The sequence below is a fragment of the Galendromus occidentalis genome, unplaced genomic scaffold (genome assembly GCF_000255335.2).
Source record: "Galendromus occidentalis unplaced genomic scaffold, Mocc_1.1 scf7180000077512, whole genome shotgun sequence".
In the NCBI taxonomy this organism is placed as follows: domain Eukaryota; kingdom Metazoa; phylum Arthropoda; class Arachnida; order Mesostigmata; family Phytoseiidae; genus Galendromus; species Galendromus occidentalis.
Genome location: NW_003805500.1, coordinates 1,376,280 through 1,395,885, shown reverse-complemented (window position 1 = coordinate 1,395,885; position 19,606 = coordinate 1,376,280). Strand labels below are relative to the sequence as shown.

Genomic DNA, 19,606 nt, shown 5'->3' with positions numbered 1-19,606 from the left:
CAGTGTGCTCATCTCCGGATGCCGAGGAGAATATGGTGAGGCCCACGCAAGCAACGGGGGAAGACGAAGAGTCTCGTTTGCGATGTCGTAGATCGTGACGCAGAAATTCCATGAGTCACGAATCGTGAGCTCTCCCTCGTCTCGCAGTCTCGATGTCTCGATTTGAGTTCCCTCGCGAGGTTTCCACTTCGTGAAAAGTCGTTCTCTGGCGTCGAGGCATCCGTGGTACTGAGTCGGATGAGGACTCGTCCACCCATATGACCATCGAAACGAGCTCTGACATCTTATATCTCGGAATGTGAGACGTTTCCGTCTGAGTTTTGAGTGACGAGACTGCATATCGAATACCGCGGTGTATCCTTTCCGTCCGAGAACGTCTTCTGCGTACGGCCCGTGCGACTAATTCGTTGCTCCACAATTCCTCGGCGTCCGTGTTCGACGTCATTATCGTTGACTCCGTCGTCGTCGGGAGCGACGTCTTCGTTATTCGTGTGGCCTCGTCTGGCGTTACCACCGCTGTTGCTGTTCTATCTGGGTATAGAGAGAGAGAGAGAGCGGGGAGGAGGAAAAGGTTCTCTTGATGAGTTTCGAGTCGCAAAGCTCCCGCATTGTTTGCAACATGCGCCAGCCGGAGTTCGATGACGTGAGCCTTTGTGGCAGCAGCCGTCGAGACTGATAAGAGAAAGCGGCTCCGTCAAACATATTGAGTAACTGCCAACTTATTGCTACTCTGAGCGCCTTTCGTTCTCCTTCTGGGGCTTCCTCAATACCTCTCCCTCCACCACGACTCAGTATCCACAAGCCGCCGGAGCTCCTGTCGGCGGCGGATCGAGCGCCGCCACGTCTTGGAGAGCGACCGTAGATAGAATTATGTGAATGGTGGAGGACGTCGATTCCTTCGAGGCCGAGATCCATTATCGTGGTGCCCACATCTTGCGAGCGCTGAGTACTGTTCCGTTGGAATCGTTCGCGGTCGCTCCATCGAGTCCGTTGTGCTGCTTTCAGATGAGTTGATCACGGAACTATTCATGAGAGGTCAAAACACCGCCGTCCTCCGATGCTGCTGCCACCGCCGAGCCGCCGCAACCGCCGACGCCATCATCAACACCATCGTCGTTCAGGCCATCGGAGGCAAAACGGGCCGACCGTGCGGCCGGCCACTATCGGAAATGGCTCTCATTTTATTCGACCTCAGTCCCGTAGGTGCGAGATCTGACCAGTTCGCCACCCTTCGCAGGGTTCCCCGACACAGCATTATATATGTAAGCATATGTCCGGAATCTGACCTATGAATGAATATCTATTCATGCGTACGTTCACCCAGCAGCCGTCCGTGATGTTCCCCCAAAAGAGGGAAAAATACAAAATTCCTTCTTCGCGCTCATATACACTTTGAGCTGTGCGTGACGCGGACGGTAAGTTCCCTTGACGGAACACGTGAACGCCTGAAGCTTTACGCGCGGAACCCACATGCATGCACTCGAGGTCAAAACCCTGCGGGGAACTCACTTGTTGATGCTGGCGCACTCGTGGTTCCCTCGGAGCAGGAATAGATTGTTCGGGAACTTGATTTTGTACGCGAGGACCAAGCTGATTGTTTCGATTGATTGTTTCCCTCTGGAAAAAAAATTGGCTCAGCGTCCCCCTTCACAGCGCTTTGTCCTTGTACCTCGCGGGACTGGGGATAGTTCCCATCCTATCATTATTATCTCTCCTAAAGATTGTGTTGAGGGTAGATACGGGCTGAAAAGCGTTGACGTCACTAGGGACTGGTCGGACCTTCTTTTGGAGAGACATCTGCAACATGTCTATCAAGCTCTCTATCTCTCCGCCCCTCTTTTCCCGCTTCTCCGGCTGGCAGCACCTCTCAGATTCCGCTGTGAGAGGCATCGCTTCCCCGGGGACTCGATAAGACCGACGACTGAGGAATTCGCGCCGAGCTGAAGGCAATGGCCCGAACCGACGACGTTTCCGCGCGTTCCTCGGTGAGCAACGCTCGATCGCCGAACAGAGAATACTGCGTCCGACGAGTGAAAACCCCGAACGGCTATTCCGTGGCTGCCTGGTTCTTCGCACCGTCGAACTTACCTGTCAACGTAATCTCCCAAGAAGAGGTAGTTACTCGATGGAGGATATCCGCACTTGTCGAAGTGACGCAGCAGGTCGCTGTACTGACCGTGAATATCTCCGACTATATTGACGGGTGAGTTGAGCTCGAGGAGGGTCGGCTGCGACAGAAATATTTCTCGGGACACCTGGCACAATTGACGGATCTGTTGTTCGGCCAAAGAGACCTGTAAGCGAAAGATTCGAGAGACCGGGTAAGGCACAGGAGGGCAATCAGTCAGTCGAACAGTTACCCCTCGCTCCGCAGAGACGAAGAGGATTGCGGGGCATGATCATGACACTGGAGAGACTTTCGTTTCGAGTAACACCGACCGAGCGAGTTTAAGATTGGCGGCGGAGAGTTCGGCCGAGGGTAATCGAATCCTGTACATCGTTACAGGACGTCAACGCCAAAAACGACCAGGCGGCCTAGACTGCCACGACCAGCCGGGAAGCAGAACGACGGAGAGCGATTCTCGTCGGAAGAAATTTCCGGCAGATCCACTCGGAACTTCGGGAAATATGCTAATGCGGATTATTATGTCTCTCCGCTCCCCTGCTGGTCGCTGCCTGTGATGGGTCGAAGAAACAGACGCTGACGATTGCGGTAGACAACCAATTTTGGATTTTCCCGCCGAAATTTTCCCGAGAGGTTTCTTCCAATGGCCAGATACCCGACGGAAACCACCCCACGGTCGCTGGCACGGGATGCGGAGGTATTACCGCAGACGCAACCGATCGAGAAGAGCCCGTCACTTGAACTCGATAAACAATGATTCTTGCCGAGATATCCCGCCCAGATTCTGCCTCGGAGAATACTCAGAAAGTGAAGCAATTGACTTCATTTCTCCTGGAAGGAGACAGCAACTCTTGAGAAAGCGACCGACGCCGCGCTGGTCGGGGACGACGCACGCCGACGAGAGCCGAAAACCAGTGACAGGATGGGTGGTTTATTATTGTTTGAAGCTTTGATTCGAGGCTTGGTCGGGTGACAGACATACATTTTCATGGCATTGCTCTTTCATCAATCTTCCCTGGTGCCTGCGTGCTGTCTCGGATGCTTGCAGTGCAGGCTAGATGGCGAATTCTCCCCGCCCGCCTGCATCATTCATTACTTGCACCAGCTCATGGGTAAACTCGCGTCGCTCGATAAACAGAAAGGATAGGGAAGATATGAGCGGATGGGCGAGCGATCGGACGGAGGTGGGAGCTTTTATGGACGGGGCGATCGTATTTATGTTTGCGGCGCGGGAAGAACTCGAGCCTGGAATAAGGATAATCTGATTCCAAGGGAACGGTCCGCCTCGCTCAGAAAACCTCAGAGCCCACGGAACCCAAGCCGTCCAGCGGGAAATGAATCCACAAACTCGATGGGCATGCCGTGGCGAGTTTCCTCTGAGGCCGGAAGCGAGCATACTCCTCATAGAATATACCCCTGTACGGCCGCAGATCTGGAGGGGGGCGGATGGGGGCTGGCGTATAGCGTGGTTGGAAGCAATACGTGGAGCGGTCAGAGTGACGAGGATCGCTCACGACATGAGCTTATCCCCTCGGGACCGAAAGAGGCGTCCGACTGTGAGAAAAAAGCCGAGGAGAAACTCTCGACCTTTTTCTGAGCCCTCTGAAGTTGAAGAGGTGGGCGTTTTATAGTTTCAACGTTGACTCGGTCTCACGACGCCGACGGTCTGCATGAATATTTGACAGTGGCCGTCCATTGCATGTCAAAGTATACGTATGCGAAGCCTCCATTTTCTCCGCTCGGAGGGTGACGGTCCGCTTTTAAGATGGGTATGATATTCATAGATCGGCATCGATTGAGCCACGATTCCGAAAATTCGTACGAACACCGTATTCCTGATTTCTGAGAGGGCAGATCTGCTTGGTCTGTGTGTGTACAGCTATGGAGCAGCCGATTTTCTAAAAAAATATATCTGGGCCCGACCTCCCGAGATGGTGGGGTAGTCCCCGTATCCTCTTCCGTTGCTCCTGGGAATCTCTCGATAACGCTCCGGAGGCTTCCCGGACGAATACTCCGATTACGAGATTGACATGCCGATAATCCCTCTCTCCACGATTGGGTAGCGGGTAGCGCCTCGTCGATGGGCGCCTGTCTTCTTCGCGGCCGATGATTGCCGGAAGCCACAGCTGTTTCATTGCTTTCTGAGCTCCGCAGAAAGATCACCGTTCCGCTCACTCGATACTGTTCCCTTCACGTACCCACCAGAACAAGCGACTGCTGCGGACGGGCGCGGGAGCCACGTACATACGTAGCCCACAAATAACGAACGCTTACGAGGGCGCGCGGACCCGAGATTGTGGACAGACGAGACTGACGGCGGATACAAATTATTGTGATCTCGGTTACTCCGTTGAGTCGCGGTAGGGAGGACGGATGACCTCGGTCTTGTTTCCTCTCGTATATGCACACCTTTATTTCGTTCATATCCTGCATCCGAACCACCGTAAATCTGGGCTCCGCTACTATATTTGGGCGGTGCTATGTCATGTCGATATTGAATTGAGGTCAACATTGGTTTTGGTATCCGGAGGTTCCGTGATATTTGAGAAGGATCGCACAGAAGTCGCGACTCTTGAAGCCTCTATTGTAGACAGAAGCATTGGAAAGAGTCGAAGAGTGATGAGCACATGGGCGCTGCGCGAATGAATCTTCTCGAGTCATAGAGAAGGTTTTGGGGAGAGAAGGGGGGGAGGAAGCATGCCGAATGATCAGACCTCCCATCTGAGAGGACATTTCTTCGGCGTAAAGCGGACAATTGTGCCAGACTGCTCACTTCGTTATATCACGTCATTTATTCCTCATTCATCCGTCGAAAAGTATATCTGGATTGAACTGTACCGAGAGGAATCTTTTCAAGTCACATTGCGTCAAACTATACCGCCTGTCGGTGAAGAGGTTTTTGTAGATCGACAACGAGCGTTCAACTTCTGCGTTAGATAGAATGGCGTGTTTGAAAACTTCCGAATCTGCGGTCGAAATCTGCCTCATCTTGTTGAAATCGGGATTGTGGACCCAGGATTTCCTTGAGTCGCGAGGCGAATCCTCCACGAAGGTTCTCCTGGATGTCGAGCTGCGCTGAGAGCGACAATGATCGGCTCTCAAGCTTAGTGATTGCTCTTGGCAAGGCCGAAAAACGGACGATCTGCTCAAGCTATCGCTTCAAGTCTGTGTCGTCGACAATTTCTTTTAGGGAGGCACTATCTTCGCCTCCACCTTCGATCCTCGATGTGAAAATCCTGATCTGTTCAAAGCTTTCGTGATGGTGGACGGCTGTTCGCAAGAACGTACCCCAACGAGTGACCACTGGTTTCGGGGGCAGCGCTTTGTCTCCGATCAGTGCTTGATGTAGATCTGATCGAGCCCTCGGATACTAGGTCAGCACGCTCTTCATGTTCGACACTAGGGAGTTAACGTTCGGGTACTCGTCACGGACGCTCTCGCACAGTAAACGGAGAGCATGTGCGAGACAAGGCACGAGTAGAAAATTATGGAAGAAGAGAGCCATGCTCGAGCGGCATTGGTCGGTGAGGAGCAGCCGGAGTTTTGCGGGATCTTCAGAAACGGTTATCGCGACTCGGTTGACGATACTCGACAGAGTTGAACTGTTTGCCGACTCGACAAACTCAGTTCCGGCCAGCAAAGGGACTTCAACTTTTCCTGTCAGAGGAAGAACGAAAACGTTCACAACTTTCCTCTTGCGAGTATCCTACGTCTCGTCGATGTATACCGCGAAGGGCACCGAGTCCACACGTCGTAGAATTTCCTCTTGAATTCTCTGATACCCAAACGCAATGTACTTCACCGGCGATTTAGCGCGTCCTACAAGCTGGCGGGAGTACTTGAGGAGAAAGCTTTTGAACCGCCTCGAGGTCAGCTTGTTGAGGGGGATGTTCGAGCCTACAAACAGCAAGAACAGATCGTAATTGTAGGCGTTAATGCTTTCTCTATCGCCAGCCAATAAGGAATTGACGATTCCTGTTTGACTACTCGGAGTCTCATTCGGACGAAGATGTTTCGGAGTGTTCAAATGTGCGGAGAGGTTGGAGCTTCCTCTCCGATCTCTGATGGTCAGGCATGAGAAACATTTTCCGCAGATTACTGTATTTCCACCTAGCTTGAAGCATTGGTTCTGCTTTATGGCCAGCCAGTCACCAACTTGTGCCTTGAGCGTCTGAGGCACGGATCTCTTCCGAAATCGCCACAAGGAGCCACCACTACTATTTTAATGTAGTATTTGGGAATGCTCCAGCGGAACGAGATTGGGTTCCAGAACAGCATCACGACTTAGAAGACTTGGTGACGTTTTGTTCCAACTCGAACGACTCGTTTCCTCGAAACGTTCTAATCATCGGCGCCGCATCCGAGAAGGAAACCTCGGCTTAGATCATGCCTCAAGAGAGCGTCGGCGTCGTCTCGATTTCTGCTCCACAACGCTCTCATCAGTTGTCTATAGACGTGCGCTGCTTATCAGACGCGCACGGAGATCCTCGCTTTGCCGAACTCCGGATGTCGAGAACCCTTGGAGCTCGCGATTTGGAAAGGAAAAAAATGAAAAGCCATGGTGGACGACCTCAAAGCTCGGAAGCGGACATTTCTCAGACTGCGAGCGAGAAGCGGACAAAAGGACGGAAAAGGACATGTCCTCGTATGTGGGAGGTCTACGAATGATTCCACGAGATCCCTAAGAATCCGGAAGCTAGTCGAAGTTAGCAAGATACCCTCCACCTTTCCGAGGGACCGACCGGAACGGTACGTCACATGCTATTTGAGATGCCCATACTTGATCAAAAAATGCACCTTGAAAGCTCTTACGAATCTCTCTTCTGTTTGAATGAATATGCATGAACGATTGTGACGAAGATCTCATGCTTGATCGAAGAGAGAGGAGTTCCCGCGTCGCAAGAACGGGTCCTTAAAACCGAGTTGAATCAAACGGGGCCGAGGAATCAGTCCGTTGTATCCGAGTGTCCGTTATTCGGTCCGCTATAGCCGAGTCACTTATCAAGGAAGATTCCATAGGCTCGGCCGGGTCCGAGCAATCGCTCCGTTCTATCCGGGTCCGACATATCGGGCTTCCACTGCTTTCAAAAACTGGATAGTAAGATTGACTCCGATTCGATTTTCCAGGAAGCGAACGCTACCTCGAAAAGCCGTGTTTGCCTCCGGAAAGCATACTTGCCCAGCTCTCTCTCCATGTACATATGCTCCCTTTCACATATGCATTGAGAATGCCCATGCCTTCATATGCAAACACGTACATGCCTTCTACGCATACGCGTAGAAGATATTGTCGGAAGATGCCGCCGCCGGACGGTTTGGGAGATATTCACGGCTGTTCGTTCAGAATATTTTCTTCAAGAACGACGTGAACGCCCGAACAATCTCATCTCGGAAGCGGGTCTCGCAGTGTCTCATAATTACGCTTTGGGGTACGTCGGCCGGTACCAGAAAACCTCGTGCCGGAGTGAGGTAACATCGGAGCGCGAGCCAAAATGCAGGCTAAGTGATATCCGAAATCAACCGTTCGAAAGAACCGCTCAATGTTGCGCAATTCTGATTCTGGCTTCTCCTATTCTGGTGGTGACTGCGCGATCTCGCAATAGAAGCGCGAGACATGCGCGAAACTGTCCGCCTCGCTCCAGCCAGCGGCAGTGATGCTGCATCAGCATTTTGACTCGGGTAAATATTTCCGTCTGAGCGATCACGGAGCATCGCGGACCGTGTTTATTTTGTTTGAATCAACAGCACCGACGAAGATTCCAGTGAAAACCCTTGAAAACTTCATCGTCGGACTCTCCGACCAAGGGCCGGACGGTCGCAGCAGTCCCCACATGACAAGCAGCTCCGAGACGACGCCGGTTGACGTCGTATCGAGCGAGAGGTTAAAGATCGCTACCTCAAGCCCTAGACACAGACCCTCGAAGTCTCTTACGTCGACTCTGGGCGAGTAGAGGAAAGATGGGGTTGTGCGCAGACGAGCAGAACCCCTCGTCAGAGCAGTCTCCTACGGACCCGATCGGGATTAAGATCAGAATTGCGACGTCGCTGGCGAGACATCGGGTCGATTCCTCATTTCGCAAACACGATTTCAGTCATTGAACTGTGTCGACAGAAAGGCCAGAAAAAGATGGTTTGCTTCGGTTCCTTCGACGCTTCAGCAGAAGTTTTAGTCTCCTATTCATTCTTTAATGTCTGAGGGTCGTTCTCTCCGTGTCACTAGATTCGGGAAGCGCGCAAAGTTTGGACCCTTCTACAAAAATACCTAGTGATTCAATCAGCCATCATCGTTTTCGGGGACGAACTTACGCCATTGACGTAAAAATCTGCCGGGACAAGATCGAGTGTCAAGGCGAGCTCCCGTAGGCTTTAAATTTGGAACGTTGTGGGCGAACACTATAAAGTTTCGAGTTTTTTTCCCAGAAGTTTTTTTCCTCCATGGAGCGGTCATCTTCGAGCAGGCTTTGGGAGGACGCAAATTCATTTCGGATGGAAAATTGAAGCTCTTCTCCAGCGCTTCGCCATGAACAGCGTCGGATCTCGAATTGCGTATAAGAGGATTCCAATGCTATTCTAGGCGGCTGCCGAGCGAGACTCGGGTTAACTTCTAACCTAATGCGACCACAGAATTCCCCCGGAGGGTGCTCAACCGAGGTCGCAATAATGAGGATCTTCGCCAGACATTAGGATTAGTACACATCAGTGCTCCGCTGGAAGCTTACGTCGTTCTCCAATCACAGACCGCACACGCTCTTGTCTTTGTTCCATCCAAGCTTTGTTTCAATAAAATTTCCGGTCCGCGGGTCTCGCGCGCCAGTTCCCCCTTCCCTTCCTGTTTCCCGAGAACATTTTCAGCTTTCATCCGTGCAGCTCCGGGATACAGCTGGAGAGCAGAACCTCACCAAGAATCCAGACGTGGCCCTGAGTATGCCGAACCTCGTTTTGGATTTTTATCGACGGTGGTGATTCTCCTCTGGGAGCCGCAGGCGAAAGTCGAGCCGATGCACGTTCAGGCTTTGGATTCGCGAGAGCCATTTATCCGCGAGCTCATCCACGATCTCCGAGAGAATCTGATGCGGCTGGAACCACATCGAGCGAATGAATTGTGGAAGGCCGCTGTCTCTCTGCGCCACTCCGCGCGAGCAGACCGTGCGTCGCTCCATTTTCTCAGGGTGCCTCGATTGGAGAAATTTTCGACTTCCGATTGATCTTTCGCAAAAGTTTTCAGCTCTTCTTCTTGTTCCGTTCGTCGATAGCCTGTAAATACTTCCAGGTGCGGAGCTCACGATTACAACGCTGGTGCTGCGGATGATAGCGACGATAATAATATTGATGATGATGCGTGTGACGTTGGCGGGCCCGTCGGGAGAGAAGGTCCCCTCACACGTTGACTGCCTTGGTTCCAAGGCCGCAGGCGGTGAGCGTCAGAAGCGGCGACAGAGTTGCGCGCATTGGAAAAAGTGTTGGCCAGCAAGCATAGTCCCGGAACCTTTGTTCGCCGGTGGAGTGCAGTCTTCGGATCTCCTTATCGGCTCCTGTTGAACAAATGATAAACCGACACCGGTTCAATCGGTCGGTGATCGCCATCCGGAGCGTGTGTTCACACCTATTCAAAGCCACCGGCCAACCGCTGCGTCAACTGTGAGTATGAACTCGAACTGATTCCGGTTCAGTAGTTTCGGCGAACAGGCGCTCGAGCCGCTCGGAGCTCTCCAAGCCGACCGATCGCGATACCTAGTGAAGTGGCTCTCGATCGATTCCCTCGGAAGAAAACGCACGAAAAGAATCGACAACCGAAAATTCCGTTCAGACTCGGAACCGCGCAGGATGAATCACACGTGTCGAACACTCTTCGGGGATACACTGTCGTGCGCCGTCAGCACTGTGTCATTCAGCGAAAATCGTTGTCCCCATAATCGCATCAGGTGTCGTTCCATCGAACAACTAGCCAGCAGCTGTGGGGGAGAGAGCGGGTGCCAAACAACTCTTCCGACCGCGGCCCTTCCGGCTGCAAATTCGCTCCGAACCCTTGCTGGATTGACAGATGAGAATCAGAGCTCTCTGGAGTGGATTTTCCCGCGAAGCCAGTATGACGCGGCTCTGTTCGGTCGCCTGAAGCTCAAGAATATCAGTGAACGCTTGTAGGCTGTCTACTTGGGCCCATCGTTAACGTTCCCCGCGACGGCGGATTTCTTGTAAAGATGATCCGCAGTCTGGCCGAATATAGCAGCGGCGTTTGGCACCGTTTATTGGACGGATATGTGCTTCCGCTAATGACTAAGAGTGTCGTTGGCGGTCGCTTGCGAGGATTCGGGCGGTCTGCTGAGCGGAAACCTGCTCAGACTTGTCTAGAGCGGGAGAAGCTACATAGTTGAAACAATAATTATTCGAAAAATCGTCGAAAGTCAACTGGACCAGCTATTAGAGAGGTACGCAACGACCGTGCTCTAGATTAGGCGATCCGTTTTCCAGGAAGCGAGACACTCGTACCGCATGAGTTTGATTCTCCGCGATCGAGGTGAGGACAACTCACCTCGAATTATTCTTCTTCTGCTCGTTAATAATATTCCTCCGAGCCTGAAGTTCGTCCTCAACGCCTCTTATCAGTCCCGGAAGGAAGGTGCTAAATTGGGAGCAAATGTTTGCCGGGCATCGACCGCCGATCAAGGGCTCATCCATGTCGATGCCGATGATCATAAAACTGACCGTGATGATACTTCGCTCGGCTTCTTCGGGACGGACAAGCTGTCAATTACTCACTGATCGATGCGTCACTGTGTCCGGCCGGCCGGTCGTCTGTTTGTTTGCTACTCTCTCGGACGACGTTGGTGACATCTAAGGTCCGCATGAACTAGACTTTCGCTAGACTTTCGACTCATTCAGCTGAGTCGAGTAAGAGCGGCAGAACGAAACTCCGAGCCAGCGACTTCGAGTCCTTCGAGTCGAGCAGGACTGAAGGGGAGCTGCACGAAAAAAAATGGGCATAACCCCAGGGTCCGGCCGTCGACGAGTCGGCATGAAGACAAGAATCGGTTTGTGTCGAGAATCGCTCGGGTCGGACTCTCCAAATTCAAGTCCGCGCTGCTATTTTTAGAAACGTTTCCCGAGCCGGCTCTTTTTTAGGTTGTCGTTTTTCTGGAAGTCGGCCGCTCCCACTTCTCTTCTCGGAAGTCGTACTCGCTCGAAGTTCCTCGCGGTCGGTCCGAGCTCCGACAAATGACACAAGCGGCTAGCCTTGTGATGTTCGCATCGAGCCGCAAGCGAAAATCCGACGAAAGAGGAGAGAATAAAACTGCGCAAAAAAAACGGAGACAGAAAACAACGTTCCAAGAAAGAAAACAATGCTCTTGGAGGCTGGAAACAATTTGCCGCCAAAGTTTCTGGCCGGCGAGCTTGAGCACTGCGCCGTTATTGAGACCCTTAAAATATTCTATCGCAATATCGTTAGCGGAGTGCTTTCTTCTTCTGTTACTTCGTTTCGGTGTGAGTGCAGTTCGCGCGGATCACGCAATGCCCGTATGATTCCATCTTCTGGATATATGACAAGCGTCGCGCTTGTGTAATGGAATTTGCATTGTTTCGGCTCATCTGTCTACGCAACCTCCGCCGTGTCGCTACAATACTGATCTCATCCACAAAATGGTCGATCGATCCATCACCGGTGTCTTGCTTGGATAGTTCGCGGAATGAGGGATCGTGTGAGTGAGTGACTAGAGTCGAATTCTGTCGATCACATAACGGTGACCTTCGGCTTCGCGGTCGCGTGATGTGAACGTACGTTCGGTCTTGCGCTCGCTCACAGTCGCAGTCGACACCTGGAGGTTTGTTCGGAGAGTCAGGGGAAGGTGAGGTAATTTCATCTTTTCGAGCGCGGAGGATCCGATATGCCCTTCCGCTGCTTCAAAAATTTTATATCAATATCTTCTCCGAAGGAATCATCCCGCGGCGCGCGATCCTTCAACATCGTCCCGCTCGAGGCACTTCCGCTGCTTTCCCGTCTCGATTCCGAGTTTGGGAGGCAGAACTCGATTTTCGGCGAGGATTTCTACCTCCCGTTCCTTTTCCGTCCTCGACTTGGGTCGCTTGTTGCAAGGCGACTAGATCCTAGCAACCGAGTCGTCTCGGCCGAGTCGTAAGTTCACTGTAGTGGTCTATATCATTGAAGCCGCAGAGGGTCTTAAGGGATCTGTATATTCTGCGGCTAGGACCCTTGGAAGACCCTTGGAAGACCCTTGGCCGAACCGACGACGGCAGCAGCAGCAGCTCGCCCGCCGGTTTGTTTCCCGCCGATGGTCGGCGGCAAGACCCTCGGCGGGGTACAAGGCTCACATTTTGGCAGCTGAGTGAAGGAACGACTAACGTTGACTTGGCTATCTAGCTTAGGTAGTCAGCGATCTAATGCATCGACGATCCAAAGCATCTTTTCTCAGCGTGCCTCCGCCTTCCGCTCGGTCTGGACGACGGACGGAGGCTCGCTGGGTCGTCGGGCGATCGCCCGGCCAGCCAGCCAGTGTTGTCCAATGTCCAATCATTCGCTTCAGTAAACTTATTCTTCTCCGAGGTACAAGGCGTCTAACTTTCCGCCCCAGGTAAACGTGCGTAATCCGCGAATGAACTCAAAACCCATAATTGCTCGTGTTTCCGCTTCCGCGGGCCCAACTGTATATTTTCGTTTCTCGGGAGAAGTGAAAAAAACACGTTGATGTGCGGAATCGGGAAATCGAAGGCGGAAGAGACGCGGACGCGAAACCGACAGACATTTTGCGGAACGGTGAGCGTAGAAAGTTGTCGGGTCGTTGACAAGGAGGCTCGTTCGATTGCTACAAAGTAATTAAATAAGTTGGGGGTAATAGCGTCCCTGACAATCGATGCTCTTCCCCTCCCCTTTTCCCTCCCTCCCGACCGTTGCTTCGTCCGTCCGTCCGACCGTCAAATAAGTTGGCCTCTGAGAGCGAATCAATGGAAGAGGCGGGAGCTGTCTCACGGCCAGGGCGGTGACCGCGGATTCGGTTGGGGCTGATAGAGAGGGAAAACACCGGAATATAAAGAGGAGAGCTCGTCCAGAGTTCCGTCTCCCGAGGCCGCAGGCTAATTCGGTCGCGGGCGATCCCGTGCGCTTATTCGCCACCCAACTTCGTAATGAGAGACTCTCTGTTAGTGTTGATGGTGTGCAATGAAAGCGGACTCTCAATACTTTCGCTACAGCGCAAGCTGACCCGCGGATACGAGACCCGCTGCCTCGTGTCCCGCTGCCTCGTGTCCCGTGCGATATCGTCGCATTTTGAACTCACCACTCACCATCTTCAGTGGATTCGGGATCACGGCGCTTCGGAGACCAAAGTCCGCTTCGATTTTTCTTCTCGTCCCGGAGATAGGTGGCGATGGTGGCGAAGGAAAAGTGATTGGAGTCCCATGGACTCGAGGGGTCGTGAGGCGATAACGGCGCAATCGTTCAGTCACGCAAGGCGCTCCACAACGAATGATATCGACAGATATGAGTGGATGAAGGGGATCATGGACCAGACATTCCCCGTTGCGGGGTCCACGCACCCCGTTGAGCCCGACGTCCGCGAGAGCTTCAAACTATTGTCACCGAAGTCTCTGAAGATACGTACCTCATCACGATGAGGTACCGGGATCTCCTCTGGAAAACCACGAAGTCGATTTCCCGAGAACCTGTTCGATAATGGCCGGATGCTTCACTTTCCGATCTGACGATGGAACAGAGCGGCCGAATAGCTCTTCTCTCTTCCATATTTGGTTGTCCACGCTCTCCGTTTATGTTCCCAAGGTTTCAGGGGTCGAGTAATAATTGTTTCCCGTGAATAAGCTCCTCAAGTGCGCCACTGGAGCTAAATTCTAACGTCCCCTGTCAAACAATCGTTTCCACGAGCCGGGTTCGCCTGCGGAAATATCCGCCGAGATCTTACGAGATCCACTGCATGATAGGTCCCGGACCAGCGAAGCATTTGCCGCTTCGGGACGCGTGCCGCCCGGAAGAGGCACGGAATGACGAGCACATCTCAATGCGCGATTTTTCCACGGAATCCTTCCCGACAAGAGAGGATCCTGACAACAGATGTACCCCGCAATTTCGCGCTTCAAGGCAAGTCCTGGTCTGGCCGTATTTCCGAGTTTGAAGCCGAGCTCAAGCAACGCCAGAGTCACGCCGAACCTTGTTGATGATCAGATCACGGTCGATTCTCAGAGCCTAATTTACCGATTGGGGAGAACTTTCTTCACGGTTGTACGGGGGAAACTCGATGGAAGTTCGATCAAAGGTGAAAATGACGAATTTCGCGAAAATGGCTGCAAACTGTCGGAAATTGTGGTACGCGTGAATCCCCCTGCCCGCGAAATATCTACACTCCTAGCGAGGGCTTAGGTATGATGAGCATTGCTGACCGCAAAGCGACGACGCCGACTACGGCGGTCGAACATCCCTCTTGGCAAGTCTCGGGACTCTCTCCGGAGAGGCGTACTTTGGGATTGAGGCGCCCCGGGCGAATTCAGAGAGAGACGTCCCTCAACGAGAATTTCATTTCGAGTTTCCTCTCCTCAGAAGCAGAATCCCTCCAGAAAAAAAATGTTTTTCGATCGATCTAATTGGAAACAGCGTCCCCAGACTAAGTGGCGCCATCCAAGATCCCTCCACCCCCCTCCCTGGATACGCCAGGTACGTTCGCGCCACAATGTTCTTGCTCTGAGTTCGATTCCGGAGAGCTGCCGGAAAACTTAGGAGTTTTGAGCCGTATGCATGACACGTTCACTTCTGCAGACCTGGGGTCGAAAATTGAGCTCGCGTTCGGAATGGGCTCGAGATCTGACTCGGAGCTGCCATGCGATGATTCCGAGATCAATCAAAGGGACTCGAGTCCGGGGCCGCCGGCTTCACGCGGAATCACGACAACTAAAAATCATTTCGAGAGCTCAAGATTCGTGTCCGAGCGTCTCTGCCAACGAGAGTGACGTCAGTCCGGGGCGGAGGTACGTGACCGCGACGGGAAACCTCAACTTTCAAATTAGGATTCTCGTCGTGGTCCTCATCGCTCCGTCCGCGCTGGGTGCGAGCCGATGGCTACGTTCTCAAATGCGTTCATGTTGTACACGCGATCACGGTCCTGAGTCAGATGAGGCTAGATTTTCTAATATTGCCAGATGATGGCTCTCGTCAAGAGTTGTCATGGCGCAGGCTATCGCGCTGACATCGGTGAAGCACTCAGTTCTCGAAACACTGATTGCTTGGAGATATAGCCTACGCGGCGCCCATAAATTTCGATGCTTGTTAAAACTCTCTTCGGCGGCGCTTAACGCTCCGTTGGCGCTTGGCCTCGATGTACATCACTGTACTTAGCGAGAGAGATAACGTGTTCAACCCTCTGAGGTTTATCGCGCTCGCAGAAGTCGACTGCGTAGACAACACCCGAGCACATCGTTGACATCTCCCGGATGTGATTCTAGAACAATGGACCCGGGACGCGAGAATATGATCCCACAGATCCAGCTCTGATCGTCCGAGAGCCATCTCCATGCTCGATTCGCCGAATTTTCCATTGAGATATTTGCTCTTTTCCACAGCGAATGTCCGAGAATTCCCGAGCCATATCTACTGAGATGAGACGACAAACATTTCTTCTCTCCGCGCGGTGCGAATTCGCTGTCCCGTCTGGAGCTCGAATTCCGCTTTTATGGGGAGGACGATGCTTTCATCGCGATGTCGAGGCATCATCTCTCTCTGGCTTGAATGACTCCTGAGTGTTTTCGACAAGCTAGTGTTCACTTTTACAACAGCGTCATCCAATAAGGGTGTGATGCACGAAACCCCCAGATGCCGTGTCTATGCTCCCTCTCTCCCCCTCGCCGGACCGCTCCGAATTTCAAGGTCCGTGCAGGGGTCGACGGCCGCTTTGAAAAGTCCGGGGGAAGGGGTTTAGTTTCTGCGTTCGATTCCGGTTGACAGAAAAGCTCAGAAAGTATGTGAGACTTCATTTTTCTTCATTTCTCGCTCTGACGCCCGTAAGTCCTTTCTTCTCCGGGGCGCTTTCCGTTTCTACGGACGAGTCGTCGTTTAACAAAAACCATTCAGCTCAAAAAATTCTTGGCCGCCTCTTTCAACTTTCCTCTGCCATCTGGATTTTACCCTGCAGATTCCTCTCCGGCGACCCTCCCGATCGTTTTCCTCATGCAGCCACGAAGCGGAAAATTTCGTAGAATTTCGCCGAAATGACAACGAGCAGGCCGCCGTTTGCTTTCGTCCGTTGTTTTTTTCCGCAATTCATGCATAATGACTAGGGCCCGGATTTCTATGCGTAAAAATATGCGTGAAAACATGCGAAACATGCCCATAAGTATGCGCGTAAATATGCGCATGAATATGCGGATATATGCGCAATCCATGCGAATATATGCGCTATCCATGCGGCTATATGCGAATATATGCGAATATATGCGAATATATGCGAATATATGCGAATACATGCGAATATATGCGAATATATGCGAATATATGCGAATATATGCGAATATATGCGGATATATGCGAATATATGCGAATATATGCGGATATATGCGGATATATGCAGTATGCGTTTGTATGAAAATGCATAGAAATCCGGGCCCTAATAATGACGTAATTAGACACTCTCTGAGTCTCTCTCTGTGTTGTGTCATTATTAACGACACGGGGCAAACCGATGCGCAGATTTCTGATCGCAAAATTCAAGAGCGCGAGACTTTATCACAGGTCGGAATCCGTCGATAGTGCTCGCTCCAAAGATGCGTTTCGAGCCACTCGGTTGGACAGCCGACAAGCCAGCCCGGAAGACCAGAAACGAAGGTTACGGTCGAGGCCGTTTTGGGTTGGCAGATCGTCGCCCGCCAACGTGTGCTCTTATTCAATCGGGGAAGCTGGGGACGAGCGAGCGAGTGGACCAACTCAGGCTGCTGCGAACATCCGACTGACATTACGTGTATACGCCGAAACGTGTTCCATTCTGTTGTCGGCTGTTTAGTCCTCGGCAATCCATCAGCTTTGCGCAGACTCACTCCGAGGGAGTGATAATCCATTTCACCGCTTCATAATGAGAGAACAAGGTCACACGTGTGATTACGCACAAGCTGCGAACAGCTGGGGTTCCTCATTGCGACGATGTCGAGAGTCATCATCGCCCCATGGGGGGCGTGCCCGAAAACGGGGGGTGTGAAAGGGGGAAGGCCCCTCCTCCCTCCCGAAGTTTTCATTCGATTCCACTCTCCGGCCGCGCGCTCGCTCTGCATATTTTAGAGTACACAAATAAACCCATTGAGACAAAATATCATCAGATATCAAATCCCTATGGGTTCCCTCCCCTCCGCCCACACGGTAATCAGCATCGGCCAAAGACTAATATCGATGTTTGTGTTGGTTTCAGATAAATCGAATAAGCGATGTGGTCTATGCAGATGATCCAATTTGAATCATAATGCAGCCATCGGAGTACCCCATCTTCTCGAGCAGCCGGGGCTGCAACAACAACATCCACAGTGACGGCAACAACAATGGTGGGAGGCTGTCCATCCCCAATACGAGTCGCAGCAATTACAACGACCTGGTCCGCACCAACAACCACGAGGTCTTAACCCGAAGCCGGAGCGAAAGCTGCGGGAACAACATTTTCAACAACAACACCAAGCACATCAATCTCGGCCGATGCAGCAGCACGCCCTATAACTATAACCCCAACATCTGCAACAATGGTCATCTGACCGGCAACGGGCCGGGAATGTGTAACAACCTGAGCAGCAACAACGGCTTGGAAATCCACAACATCGGCACCAGCAATCGCCGGAGCAGCCGCGGCAGCACAACTTCCATAGACGAACACCAGTGCTGGGTGTGTCTCGCGACCGAGGACGACGATCGCGAGGCCGCGTGGACTCAACCCTGTAAATGCAAAGGCGCCACAAAATGGGTGCATCAGCGATGCATTCAGAGATGGATAGATGAAAAACAAGCGGGAAGTAGTTCGGTGACGGTCGCCTGTCCGCAATGCAACAGCGACTACGTTGTGATCTATCCGAGACTGAGGCGATTCGTGTCCGTTCTCGATGCCGTCGATCGTTTGGTGTTCCGAGTGTCGCCGTTCGTCGCCGCCGGAGTCGTTATGGGATCGATTTACTGGAGTGCCGTCACATTCGGAGCCGTCACCGTTCTCCAGGTTCTCGGATACAAAGAAGGTCTGAAGTACATGGAAACCTCGGATCCGTTCTTTCTGCTCGTCGGTCTGCCCACAATTCCGACGGGTCTACTGCTGGCGAAAATGGTTCCCTGGGAAGAGTGTTGCCTCCGACTGTGGCTACAACGTAGCAACGGATTGAAACAATTTCTCAATCGCGTCACGGGACTGCCGGCTGGAGGCAGCGTGACTCGCGTGTCTCCGACCGAGAGTCTCATGAGTTCGCCGGGTTTCGGTGATGCAATGAACGCAACGCGACTCATCTGTTCGGCTCTACTTCTCCCCACGATTTCGACACTGTTGGGAAAACTGCTGTTCCCGAACATCAGATCCGGAGTACAGAGGGCTTTCCTCGCCGCGATCGTTTTCTCGGTCGTGAAGGGTTTGCTCAAAATTTACCTCCGGAAGGAGCAGTACATCCGTCAGGCCAAACGACAAGTCATGGACTACGAGACGAGCCCGACGACGCCTTCGCCCGAGGATCTGGGCATTCATCAGGTGTGACCTTCGCGACTGCGACCCTCGCACTCCGGGTCCGGATTCGGTTTCGAGAAAGAACAGCTGCGTATGGGAGCGGCTCAAATTGTTGCGCTTGCGTCGATTCCCTGATCCGACCGAGGAACAGGTTGGACTGTGATACTTTTAGGTTTTCCTCATTTTTACCGTTCATGGAATGAGCCAACGACTCTCGCAGCTTCGTGCTGCAAACGATGAGATGACAGACAATAAAGCTCATATCTCCGAAGTTTTCTCAGAATGTTTGTTCGATGGTTCAAATGTGTTGACGGTTCTCCGATCAAAGGGTTCTGGAGCGGACTCTCGGCAGATATCGCCGAGCTTAGCGACCCGGCTATTCCCTCCCAGCAGTGTTCCAGGGTCCACGGAGTAGTCATGATCTCCCCACGCAGAGGATACGATGGATCTCAGTAATTCATCCGTAACAATGATTACTGTTCGGATGAACAATGATCGTCAGGAATGGCTCTCCACGGGGAACATCGACGGGGGATATTCTTTAGGCATCTATTCGGCTGCACCGCTGCGGGGCTCGGCTTGTCGAATCAAGAATCAGTCCGGGAAGCGTTCCTCCCTCGAAACACAGTCACCACCTTGTAAGTAGGCGAGATCCTTTCAGCTCCGAGAAGGCCTGAATAAGCTGGGAATCGGCAATTGTAGCGGAGGAGTTTCTATACATTGTGCAATTCTTCCGTATGCCTACATCTGCTCCGTCGGGGAGCGTTGAAACGATTCCGTGGTCTCGATGACAGTC

At 52.4% G+C, this 19,606-nt stretch overlaps 1 protein-coding gene and 1 pseudogene across 1 annotated transcript in view; one reads left to right on the top strand and one right to left on the bottom strand.

Annotated features, from left to right (window-relative positions):
- Positions 1-19,606, bottom strand: part of LOC100899721 (serine/threonine-protein phosphatase alpha-2 isoform) — a 40,904-nt gene that overhangs the window by 9,631 nt on the left and 11,667 nt on the right. Inside the window, exons 2-3 of the mRNA XM_029112516.1 lie at positions 2,089-2,294; positions 1,510-1,617 (exon numbers count right to left, since the gene is read on the bottom strand). Coding sequence (XP_028968349.1) covers positions 1,510-1,617; positions 2,089-2,294 — 314 coding nt within the window. The remainder of the gene's footprint in view (positions 1-1,509; positions 1,618-2,088; positions 2,295-19,606) is intronic.
- On the top strand, positions 9,571-19,074 carry LOC108864741 (E3 ubiquitin-protein ligase MARCH5 pseudogene; annotated as a pseudogene).